This window comes from Lutra lutra, chromosome 8 (genome assembly GCF_902655055.1).
Source record: "Lutra lutra chromosome 8, mLutLut1.2, whole genome shotgun sequence".
NCBI classification, from domain to species: domain Eukaryota; kingdom Metazoa; phylum Chordata; class Mammalia; order Carnivora; family Mustelidae; genus Lutra; species Lutra lutra.
In genome coordinates this window covers 26,414,171-26,426,823 of record NC_062285.1, presented here as the reverse complement: position 1 = coordinate 26,426,823, position 12,653 = coordinate 26,414,171, and the positions used below count along the sequence as shown (strand labels likewise).

Sequence of the window (12,653 nt, the reverse complement as noted above, 5' to 3'; positions counted from 1 at the left end):
AGGCTCCCCGCTGAGCAGGGAGCCCGATGCGGGGGCTCGATCCTAGGACCCTGGGATCATGACCTGAGCTAAAGGCAGAGGCTTAACCCACTGAGCCACCCAGGCGCCCCGCATCATGGATTTTTTTTAAGATTTTATTTATTTATTTGACAGACAGAGATCACAAGTAGGCAGAGGCAGGCAGAGAGAGGCAGGGGTGGGGGAGCAGGCTCCTCTGCTGAGCAGAGAGCCCGATGCAGGGCTCAATCCCAGGACCCTAGAATCATGACCTGAGCTGAAGGCAGAGGCTTTAACCCACTGAACCACCCAGGCCCCCTGCATTGTGGATATTTTATACTGCCTGGAGCTCGGGTGGTAACATCCCCATCTGTTGTATACTTCTACATAGTATCAGTATAATACCTAGGTCATATCTTGAAACAACATAATATCTGTTTCTCTGTGCGTAAGTTACAGGATGGTCACTGGGTATTGTTCTGCAGCTGGCTTTATCTCACACTGGGATTTTAAACTTTGGGGGGTTGTGTGTATATATGCAGTTTATTTCATTCTAACTGCTCTATAGTGTCTTGTTTTAGAAATATGACACTTTTTTCTAATCCTTCCATTATCAGTTGACAGTGTGGTTATTTACTGATTGATATTTTTCATTCTGATTGTTCGTTTCTTTCACTACTCTGTGTCTTAGCGCCAATAATATTAACATTCAACTTAATCCTTAATATCTGGTTTCTATGAACCTCGCATTTATTTTTCAGCTCTTCTTTTTCTCCATCCCGTTGTTGAATGTCTGTCTAATGTTGTCATATTTCAGGGCGTTAGAACATCACTATCCTGTTGCTTTTCATCCCAGCAGGCAGTCCCTGATGGAGATGCAGAGCCGTCATGGGGCGAGAACCAGTGACTCCGACCAGCAGGCCTACCTCGTTCAGAGAGGTGAGTTGCGTGTGATTGTGTGTAACCGTGATCACGGTTCCAGGGAATAACTATCCTGTAAAGAGAATGCTTGAGGACAAATGTAGTGAAGACACTACATTTTACACAAAAATTCCAGATCAAACTGTGAAGAATGTAGCACCCCTCAGCCTTAATTCCTATGTACCCTCTTTTTCATTACCATTACCATTACCATTACCAACTGAATCCAGACACCAGACTCTTCATGTTAGCACTGAAGACCTGGTGTAGCCGAACTTTTAACCTTTCTCCCTCTAATTCTCTATAGCTATTAGCCAACTGAATCACTCCCCTTTCCTTGAACTTGCTCTAGGCTTGTGTACCTGCATGTACTTGGTTACGTGGTGTCCTTCACTCACTCATCTCCCTGTCTCCCTCCCATCTCTTTCCAGTGAACTCCTACCCCATCTGTAAAACCCATTTCAAATACCATCTCCAGGAATCCAGCAAAATGTGACCTCTCCCTCCTGAATTTCAGAAGTACTCTCTTCCTGTTGTAGTACTCTTCTGCTATTTGATTTTATAATTATGTATGTGTTCTAAATATGCATCTAAGTACCATATTAATGAAGCTCTCCCAGAACTTGTAACTTCACCTATTACCTGGTGTTATGCACATAATAATGTTCGCATTTACTGAGTTTACTGTGCACTGACATGAACACTGGCCTCAGGCATGTTTACTGTCACAGGGTAAAGCTGTGTTCTTCCCCAAAAGCTGTTTCTACGCACTTAAGCACCACCAGACATTTTCCCTAATCTGGTTTTAAGTATCCCAGAAGCACCCATATACCTCTGTTATCAAAAGTGTCTGTAGCAGTGTTTTTGGTCCAAAAAGACCATCTCTTGCACCTTAATTTCTTAGAAGAAGATTTTCTTTTGTCGTAATTAAAGAAGGAATGCCTATTTATGTTAAAAAAAAAGTCACATACTCTTCCACTTATATTTATAATCCAGAAATCATCACAAAGTACACATTTATTCACAATTATCCTAATAAGCTTTTTGTCTTATAAAAAGCAATATTCCAAACAGACTGTATTGAGATTTTCATTTTATTTTTATTATTATAATTTTGTTAGCTTCCTAACAAAGCTGCCTTAAACAGTAGCCCCTCTTGACTGTATTTCATCGTTATGGTCAACTGTGACCATCAGTGCACCTGTTGTAGTGAGGGACACTCGGTTGAGCACAAGGCCTGGTCAGGTCCATGGTGACGTGTGGCCTGGTTGGAGAGACAGGATGTGCACTTAAAAGGATGGGTTCATAAAACAAGATAATATTTAAGTAATAGGAATAATGGTGCTGAAGGTCAGAGGACAGGTTGATCACTGGGGGCCAGGGGAGCTGAGAAAGGCTTTGAAAAGGTGTGACTTTAAGCTTGACCTTGAAGCTAGGATTTACATAAGTACCATGTGAGAATAAAGGGTCCAAGGCAGAGAGGAGGGTGATGTGTTAACAATGAAAAGTGACTAAGCTTATTTTATAGCAGAGAGCCGGGAGGTAGAGGGAACCCGTTAACCAACTAATAAAACAGCCCAAGTCTGAGTCTCGAAACACAGACCAGGACAAAAAAAAAAAAAGGCACAGGTGGACACAATGTTTTAAAATGAGCAGTCCCTGGTCAGTGGCCAGTTGTCATCTAGAGCAGAAAAAGCTGACTGACTCCTGATCTAAGGCCATGAGACCATTAGAAAGTCCCCCACTTTCAGGGCGTGAACTCATGCCTTGTCAGTATTTCTTTTCCTTTTTTTTTTTTTTTTTAAGATTTTATTATTTATTTGAGAGAAAAAGAGAGCATGAGAGGAGATAGGTCAGCAGGAGAAGCAGACTCCCTGCTGAGCAGGGAGCTCGATGTGGGACTCGATCCTAGGACTCAAGGATCATGACCTGAGCCAAAGGCAGTTGCTTAACCAACTGAGCCACCTGGGCACCCACCTTGTCAGTATTTCTGTTTAAGGGTGTTTGCTGAACACAAACTATCTGTAATTGTCTCACATGTTATTCAATTCAGATAATAAGCTCAGAAGCCAAAAACCATGTTAAATTTTGCCTCCACTGTCAGCCTCCAAAAGCAAACATTTCAGAGGCTGACTGAAAGTCCTCAGACCAAAATGGTTTGTGTTGGTCCAAAAAGGTCAGACCAAGGAGATGTCCCGGGAGCCAGAAGTCACTTCTAGCATCGATCACAGTTTGCACTTGTGGGACCTACTTAGAGTCAAGGCTTATTTCAAGCATTCTTTAATTTAGACTTGACCCTCTTTCCAGTTCTAAAATTGGATGGAATGCCATGACCCATTCTTTCTCATCACTTACTTTGCCTGGGCAGCCCTTACCTACACCTAGAATTCCTCTCAAGTGCAGTGGGTCTCATCAGGGGGCCCTTTTCAGTCCTCCCACTAACCTGCCTTGTGCATGACACAGTGCGGCCCTTTCCTCATATGTCCCTGCTGTCGCTTTTCTCACCTGAAGTCCCCACCATCTCTGTACCCCTCTTGTCCACCTCCCAGGTCTCAGATGCATGGGCCAAATGAATGTAGTTGTTTCTGCTTCTGAGAAGCTTCACACTTTTCTGGTTGTCTCTCTGTGTGCTGCTTACTGTTTTCTCCACCTTCTCTCCTCTTTAGCTCATGTCTTCATCTATCTCATTCTTTCTCTCAGATATTCTTGTTTTTATTGTAGCACATATTGTCCTGCACCTAGAACTGAAACCACATATTTTCACATGCCTACAATTTGGACTAGAACCCAAATCTCAAAGTAATAGGAAAGCGGGTACCATTCTGGGAGATCTTCTCTATGTGTGTAGATGTCTTAAGTTAAGGACCTCACCCCCCAAAATTCCCTGTATTCACTCCCCTTTAGGTATCACTTGCAAAATTTAACAGATGTTAACATTCATCATTTGTTATTAAAATCAAACAAAACCACTTACAACATGGAAGAAATGGAATAGTGTTTCATTTAATGCCTATTCCCAGGAGCTGAGGACAGAAACTGGCGGCAGCAGCAGCAGCGGAATATTCCAATTCATTCCTGCCCCAAATGTGGAGAAGTTCTGCCCGACATAGACACGCTCCAGATCCATGTTATGGACTGCATCATTTAACTGTTCACATCTCACTTACCCCCAGACTGTTGGTAAATACCAAGATTTTTTTCCTCCAAGAGTTGTGCTTCTGTGTTATTTGTTTTCACACAAACATTTTGCCTCATTATGTTTATTTTAGGAGAAAGAAAATGAGTATGTTCTAAATGGGACATTTTCTGTGGATTTCCTTAGAATCCTTAACATATCACTCTTCTGATAATAGATTCTTTTTTTTTTCTTTCTTTCTTTTTTCTTAAATGTTCCACATACATGAGCTGAAATATTCATGCAGTTAATGAGCTTGTGACATCATGGGACAGAGTGAATATAACTGAAGGAGGAGGCCTCACAGATAAACTTTGAGAGTTTTTTAAGGAGGCAGGAAAAATGAAGCAGTCAGAGATTTAATCGATAGTATCTTTGGAGTTTTTTTTTTTTTAATAAATTATATTGTTATTTTTCTTCATCCTTTAAGACATATCTGTATGAGGTTGTGTGTATGTTGTGGTTTTATTGCACCTGCACTAACTATACCATAGTTAGGATGGGGCTCTTTTCCTATGAGTGCTGTGGGCTTTTACTTGATCATTCGGATGAGTGAGAATGTATTGGCATATATGAAGAACATACACTAAGTTCACTGGTTTCATTGTAGCCCCGCGTATATGGGCTTGTACAATAGATAGTTTATTAATTTCTAAGAAAGAACAGCTGCCTATTAATTTCCCTGGATCGGGCTGTATTTTCATAATCACAAAAATAGGTATTGCAAAATAAAATTTTGCTTTTGAATAGTTCACATTGTTCGTATGTGATTGACCAAGTTCATGGGATGTTTCCCATATTCGGCTTTGTATAAACTTAATGCTTATTCAAATCTGTTTGGTGAATTCTATGATACAAGCAAATCCCCTTACTAGAGACTAGTATGTGTTGTTTGAATTAGAAATTATTCCTGTTAAGAAGGTAAAAAGATAGGGATTTGCTCTATTCTGTAAACCCACAGTTTACTGAGATTAGCTAATACTGAGCCAGTCATCAAAGTAAACAGTGTCTTTGTGTGTCTATATCCTAAACATTTAGAAGAAACTTAAAAGATATACTCTGGGTTTATCATAATAATCTCTCTTAGGCAAACTTGATTTAATAACGTGTGTGTGTGCGTGTGTGCGTGTGTGTGTTTATTTATGCATATATGTTTTTTAAGCCAGGAATCAAAACAGTTAATTTTGTGTTCATGCCAAAAGAACACACAGATTGGACTGGTAGCTTAGATTCCCCCATCTCATTCCAGGGAGAATGCTTGTGAAAGATATGTCTAAAGTAACCATGAAATTTTCATTTTAACTTATTGATTATAGTTCCTAGTTTTAATTTATTTTCCTTACTATTTTGTATTGGAGGAAATAGATTTCTCTAGTGTCTTAAATAGAAAAGCAACCCAAATGGTTTCACATTTAAGTTAAGGGACTATCCTTTTACGTTGTTCAAGTAAAAATATAAGCTGATTCCAACTCTGAGGTAATAATGTTAGTGGCTTATTAAAGCATGATCAAATTGTTTGCTGGATAATTAAAAGAATTGCAAATGAAGGCAAGTTCATATAGTCAGTTTAAATTAATTATTGTACTGAGGGAGGCAAACAGTTTGGTAAACAGCTTGTAAACTGTGCATGTCTTCTCTAACTGAGTCTCTTCAGAGGTCCAGCTCCCATGTTACCAGGTAATGACACTTCATTGGAATGTCAGCCTCTCTCTGGAACCCACTATCCTGTGTTCTCAAAGTGCGGAAAATGGGAGGAATAGGGACATGAGAACTGGGAAGAAATAGGAATGAGACAATGAAAATTTTACAGCTAAATAAGATTACAATATTAAGTCTTCAAGTATTGTATTTTAAAATAATTTTGATCTAGTCTGGCATAAAAGGAGCTTGAAAGTCATCACTCCATCCTCTTAACAGGGAAAAGGCTGAACAGACTGAAAATCACCAACTCTTTTTAAATCCCTCAGAGAACTGAAGTCACAGGGCAAACCACTGCCCAGAAATTGGAGAGATAGTCAGACAGATACAGAGAGTCTCAGATTACCAGATCAGGGTCTCAGGAGCAAAAACCACAGTAGGAACCAGTATCTTAGTAGGAGAACTTAAACTATAATTGAAGAATTGCCAAAGGCTCAGCATGGACAAACTTGAGAATTAAAAGCTTTAATAGGAGCCCATTCTGAAGAGCACCCCACACTTGTGTGAATTTTACCTCCAGGAGCCCTAGAAGATCCCCACAGTGAAGATTTCTAAAAATTCTCCCATACTTTTAGCAGGGGAAGAGGGAAAGCCATTTTGAAATACACCAAAGTACTCTGTTCTTAGGAATGCCATCCCTCAAGGGAAATTGTTTTTCCAGACCCTAACCTGCTGGGTTATATCAGAACCTGACTGACCCAGGGGAAAGGAAATACCCAACTCCAGCCCCTTCTAGCTTTACTCCTCTCACCTGAGGAGGAGAAAAAAAGTCTGAGAAGCACTTGTAAAGGTCGTAGTTCAGAGGCAGAGGCTCAGTAAAAGACCAAGACCTTATCATAGGACTGTGGAACTCTTTTCCCCAAGCCCTACCTTACCACCACATCAGCAAGGTCCCTGTCTAATAACGGGATTACAACCAGAAGAACTGCTCACCTTTGGGTTTATTAAAGAAGAGGTATATAGGGAATCCCAAAGATAACAGGAGAGACAAAACAAGGACACCAGAGGAAATTTTAGCCTGTGACACCCAGGAGCTGCAGCAGACAGTAAACATAGTCTAGCTCTTAGCCAGGTGAACATAAAACCTCACACTATAGATTTATTGACCTCAGTTCCTTTTACCTACTACATCATTTCCATTTTTCAACAAGAAATTATACTACTAATAATAAAAAACACAATTTAAAAAGACAGAGCAAGCATCAGATGTGATGAATATAAGACTGGAAATTTAGGGACGCCTGGGTGGCTCAGTTGGTTAAGCCGCTGCCTTCAGCTCAGGTCATGATCCCAGCGTCCTGGGATTGAGTCCCACATCGGGCTCCTTGTTCTGTGGGGAGCCTGCTTCTCCCTCTGCCTCTGCCTGCCACTCTGTCTGCCTGTGCTCGCTCTCTCTCTCTCTCTCTGACAAATAAATAAATAAAATCTTTAAAAAAAAAAAAAGACTGGAAATTTAAAACAACTATGGTTAATATCCTAAGGGCTCTAATGGGAAAGGTGACAACATGTAGGAAATGAAGGGTAATCTAAGCAAACAGATGGGAACGCTAAGAAAAACTCAAAACGAAATACTAGAAATCACAGGCAGTGTAACAGAAATGAAGAATGCCTTTTGTGGGCTCATGAAAAGATTGAACATGGTTAAGAGAATCTGTGTGCTTGAAACAATGTCAATAGGAACTTCTAAAACTGAAATGCAGAGAGAAAAAAGAATAAAAACAGAATATCCCAGAGCCAAGGGACAATTTTTTTAATGTAATATATGTGCAATGAGAATATCAGCATGAAAAGAGATTGTGCTAAGTAATTATGGCTGAGAATTTTCAAAGATTAATGACAGAGACCAAATTACAGATCAGGAAGCTCAGAGATCACCGAGCAAGTTGAATACCAAAAAATCTTCACCTAGGTATATTGTATTCAAACTGCAGAAAATCAAGGGCAAAGAGAAAATCTTGAAGAAGCCAGAAGGAAAAACAAAACAAAACAAAACAAAACAACCTTACCTGTAAGGGAGCAAGGATAAGAAATATATCAGATCTCTCTTCAGAAACCATGCAAGCAGTAAGAAGGGAGTGAAATACTTAAAGTGTTGAGAGAGAAAAACCACCAACCTCTAATTCTGTGTCCATGGAAATTGGACAAAATGAAGGAGAAATAGACTTTCATAGACATAGAAAAATTGAGGAATTTCTTACCAGTAGACCTGCTTTGTAAGAAATGTGAAAAATTCTGCAGAGAAAATGGAAGTTACTTCCGTCAGAAACTCAGATCTACATAAAAAAAGGAAAATTATTAGAGATACAGTAGATGAAGATGAAGACTTTTGTTTTCTGTATTCTTAATTGATCTAACAGAGTAACAGTTCAAAATAATAATAGCCATGTGTATTCAGTGATTATAGCTAATGGATCAGTGGAATGAATAATAGCAATATTATAAGGGATGGGAGCAGGGAAGTGGGATAGTCTGTTAACAGGATGTTCGCACATATTGCAAACTCCAGTGCAACCACTGAGAAAAAAATGTTAAAGAAGTATATGCTAAGTTATGCTAAGAGAGGAGCAAAAATGGAATAACATAAAATGTTCGGTTAAAAGCAGAAAACCAGGTGAGCCTGGTGGTGGATATTAAGGAGGGCACGTATTGCATGGAGCACTGGGTGTGGTGCATAAACAGTGAATCATGGAACATAGAAGAGCTAAAATAAAATTTTTTTAAAAAGCAGAAAACCCAGAAATAGAGTGAAAGACAATAGAAGAAACAAAGAAAAAGGGCAATGAATAGAAAACAGTAACAAATGTGGTACATATTAATCCCATTATGTCAATACTCACTTTAAACATCGTTAGTCTAAATATACCAATTAAAAGACAGATTGTCAGAGCAGATTAAAAAAAAAAAAAGGATTCCACCTATGTACTGCTATAAGAAACCCACTTTAAATATAAGGACACGTAGATTACAAGTAAAGAGATGGAGAAAGAAATAGCAAGGTAACATTAATTAAAAGAAAGCTGGCGGGCGCCTGAGTGGCTCAGTGGGTTTAGCCTCTGCCTTCAGTTCAGGTCATGGTCTCAGGGTCCTGGGATTGAGTCCCGCATTGGGCGCTCTCCTTGGCAGGGAGCCTGATTCCTCCTCTCTCCCTCTCTGCGTGCCTCTCTGCCTACTTGTGATCTTTGTCTATCAAATAAATACATAAATAAAATCTTAAAAAAAAAAAGAAAAGAAAGCTGGAGTAACTATATTAATTTAAAGAAGACTTAAAAGCAAAAAGAATTGTTGGGGATAAAAAGGGACATTACAGAATAATGAAAGGGTCAGTTCTCCAAGAAACATAATAGTCCTTAGTGCATATGTACCTAACAACAAGGCATCAATATATCTGAGGGAAAAATGATAGAATTGCAAGCAAATATAGATGAACCTACTAGTACAGTTAGAGAATTCAAAATCTCTCAGTAATTAACAGATTCAATAGTAAAAAAAAATTAGTAAGGCCATAGTTTCCCTGAATAACACTATTAGCAAGATCTAATTAACATTTATGGAATACTTCATATTCCAAATATAGCAGAATATGCATTTTTCTCAAGTTCATAGAAAACATTCACTGTGATAGACCATATTCTGAGCCATAAAACACAGCTTACCAAATTTAGAAAAAGGTAAGCCATATGCACAATATGCTGTTATACCACAATGGAATTAAACTAGAAATCAAAAACAGAAAGATACCTGGGAACCTTTAAAAAAAAGTTTGGATGTTTAACACACTTATAAATAATCATGGGCTAAAGAAGAATTCTCAAAAGAGATTTAAATAACTTTTTAACTAAATGAAATGAAAGTATTAAGTTTGTGGACTGAAGTGGAAGCCAAGCTTAGCAGAAAATGTATAGCATTGAATGAAAGATCTAAAATTGGCAATCGAAGCTTCCACTTTAAGAAATTAGAAAAAGAATGAAAAATTTAAAAATAAGCAAAAGAAAAGAAATAATAAAAATTAGAATAGAAATCAATGAAATCAAACCAGGAAGCCAATAAAGAAAATCAATGAAACTGAAAGCTGGCCCTTTGAAATGATGAACAAAATCGATAAACCTCTAGCTAGGTTAAGAAAACAGAAGACAAAAATTGCCAATGTCAGTATACCAGCAATGAATGGTTAGAACTTTAAAAACACAGTAACAATAACTTATTAGTAACAAAATACTAAATGCTTATGTAGAAATCTAATAAAATATGTTTTATAAGATCTGGTGAAAGAAGTCAACTAAATACATGGACCAATGTTTCATGTTCCTGTATAGGGATACTCACTATTATCAAGATTTTGGTTTCTCCCAACTTGATCTACAGAGTTAATATAATCCCAAGAAGTTATTTTGTAGTTATTGACAAAGTGATTCTAACAGTTTATATGGAGAGGCAAAAGACCCAGAATAGCCAGCACAATATTGAAAAAGAAAGACAAAGTTGGAGGACAGACACTACCTGCCTTCAAGACTTACTCTCAAACTGCAGGAATCAAGATTGTGATATTGGTGAGAGAACAGACAAATATATCAATGGAGCAGAACAGAGAGCCCAGAAACAGACCCAGGTAGTCAGCTGGTCTTTGATAAAGGAGAAAAGGCAATTCAATGGAGAAAGGATAGTATTTTTTAATAAGTGATGCTGGAACAAACAGTGGACCTCCACATGCAAAAAAAAATCTAGACACAGACCTTATGCCTTTCACAAACATAAAACTCAAGCCACAGACTGGAAGTAAGTCTTTATAAGACACATTATCTGATGAACGACTGGTATCAAAATATAAAAAGAAAGAAAAAAAATTAAAAGAATTCTTTTTTTTTTTTTTTTCTATACACAAAGAATTCTTAGAACTCAGCAACAAGAAAGCAACTCAGTTTAAAAATGGGCAAAAGAGAGCCGCGGTCGCACCCTTTCGGCTCGCTGCGTCCGGGCGCTCGGACCATGTCTTGGCGCCGCGCTGCGCTGCGGGGGACGAGGCTGGTTCGGAGCTGGAGCTGCTCGGCGGGCCAGTTGGGCGGGGTAGTGGGAGCTGCGGCCTCTGGGATGGGGAACAGCACATCATCATCTTTGGGGAAGTCAGCAACTGCTCCTGTGAATCAGATTCAAGAAACAATTTCTGATAATTGTGTGGTGATTTTCTCAAAAACATCTTGTTCTTACTGTACAATGGCAAAAAAACTTTTCCATGACATGAATGTCAAGTATAAAGTGGTGGAATTGGACATGCTTGAATATGGAAGTCAATTTCAAGATGCTCTCTACAAAATGACTGGTGAAAGAACTCTACCAAGGATATTTATCAATGGAACTTTTATTGGCGGTGCAACTGACACTCGCAGGCTTCACAGAGAAGGGAAATTGCTTCCACTAGTTCATCAGTGTTATTTAAAAAAAAGTAAGAGGAAAAAATTTTAGTTATGTAGGTGCTCATTACGTTGCTAGTAAAATGTCAGTGATTTAAAGTGATAATGCCTGATAATGCCTTTTAAATGTTTGAGGATGTTTTAAATATGTAAATTGTCTTCCTGAAAAAGTTATAAAACAATAAATTGCTGTGGAAATCTAAAAAAAAAAATGGGCAAAAGATAATAGATATGTCATCAAAGATGTGCACTTGGTAAACACATTTTAAAAGATGCTCAACAACATGTTGTTAGGGAATTGCAGATTTAAACAATGAGATACCACCATACACTTATTAAAATGGCTAAAATCCAAAACACAGCACCAGTTGATGCTGAGGAAGATGTGAGATAGCAGAAACTTTTCATTCACTGCTGGTGGAAATACAGAATGGTAGTTTGGAAGACAGTTCAGTAGTTTCTTGCAAAATTAAGTGTGCAGTCCTTTGTATCTATTTAAATGAATTGGAAGCTATGTCCACACAAAACCTGCACATGAATGTTTACAATAGCTTTATTCATAATTGCCCAAACTTGGACACAACCAAGATGTCCATCAATAGGCAAATGCATAAATAAACTGTGGTACATCCATACAATGGAATATTACTCAATGCTAAAAAGAGATAAGCTATCAAACTGCAAAAAGACATGCAGGAACTTTAAATGCATATCTCTTAAGTGAAAGAAGCCAGTCTGAAAAGCCTACATGCTATATGACTTGAACTGTATGACATTCTGGGAAAGTCAGTACTATGGAGACAAGATCACGGATTGCCCCGGGTTAGGTGGAGGGAGGGATGAATAGGTGAGAGCACAGAGGATTTTTAGTGAAACTATTCTGCATGATACTGTGATGATGGCTACATTTGTCAAAATCCATTGAATGCGAAACAGAAGAGTGAATCCTAATGTAAACTGTGGACTTCAGTTAAAAATAATGTATCAAAAAAATTATGTATCAGTATCGGCTCATCCTTTATAACAAATGTCCCAGCTAGTGCAATATGTTAGTGATAGGAGAAATTGTGTGTGGAAGGGGCTTTATGGGAACTTTATTCTTTGCACTCAGTTTTTCAGTAATCCTAAAACTGTTCCAGAAAATAAAGTTTGGGGTGCCTGTGTGGCTCAGTCAGTTAAGCGTCTGCCTTTGGCTCAGGTCATGATGCCAGGGTTCCGGGATCGAGCCCTGCATCAGGCTCTCCACTCAGCGGTGAGTCAGCTTCTCCCTCTGTGATCTCTTTTGCTTTTGGGCTGTCTCAAATAAATAAATAAAATCTTTTTTAAAAACAATTTAAAAAGTCCATTATTTTCTACAAAAATGAAAAAAATAACTTTGAAGCACAAGATTATTTCATATGAACATAAAATATGTTGTGTATATCATAAAATCAAGATTCTTGGGAAGGTTAGCTAAC

General features: G+C 38.4%; 2 protein-coding genes across 5 annotated transcripts in view; both read left to right on the top strand.

Annotated features, from left to right (window-relative positions):
* OPTN (optineurin) overlaps positions 1–4,125 on the top strand; it is a 45,430-nt gene extending 41,305 nt beyond the window's left edge. For 3 of the 4 annotated variants that reach the window (XM_047740992.1, XM_047740993.1, XM_047740990.1), the window contains 2 exons: positions 854–936; positions 3,939–4,125. In XM_047740992.1, the coding sequence (XP_047596948.1) occupies positions 854–936; positions 3,939–4,066 (211 nt within the window). In that variant the 3' untranslated portion in view covers positions 4,067–4,125. The remainder of the gene's footprint in view (positions 1–853; positions 937–3,938) is intronic. The other variant, XM_047740991.1, reaches the window with a different exon arrangement.
* A 4,875-nt stretch (positions 4,126–9,000) lies between these two features.
* Positions 9,001–11,408, top strand: LOC125106643 (glutaredoxin-2, mitochondrial-like). Its single transcript, XM_047740994.1, has one exon. It carries the CDS (start codon positions 10,715–10,717, stop codon positions 11,246–11,248), a length of 534 nt encoding a protein of 177 aa, XP_047596950.1. The 5' UTR covers positions 9,001–10,714; the 3' UTR covers positions 11,249–11,408.
* Positions 11,409–12,653: the final 1,245 nt, after the last annotated feature.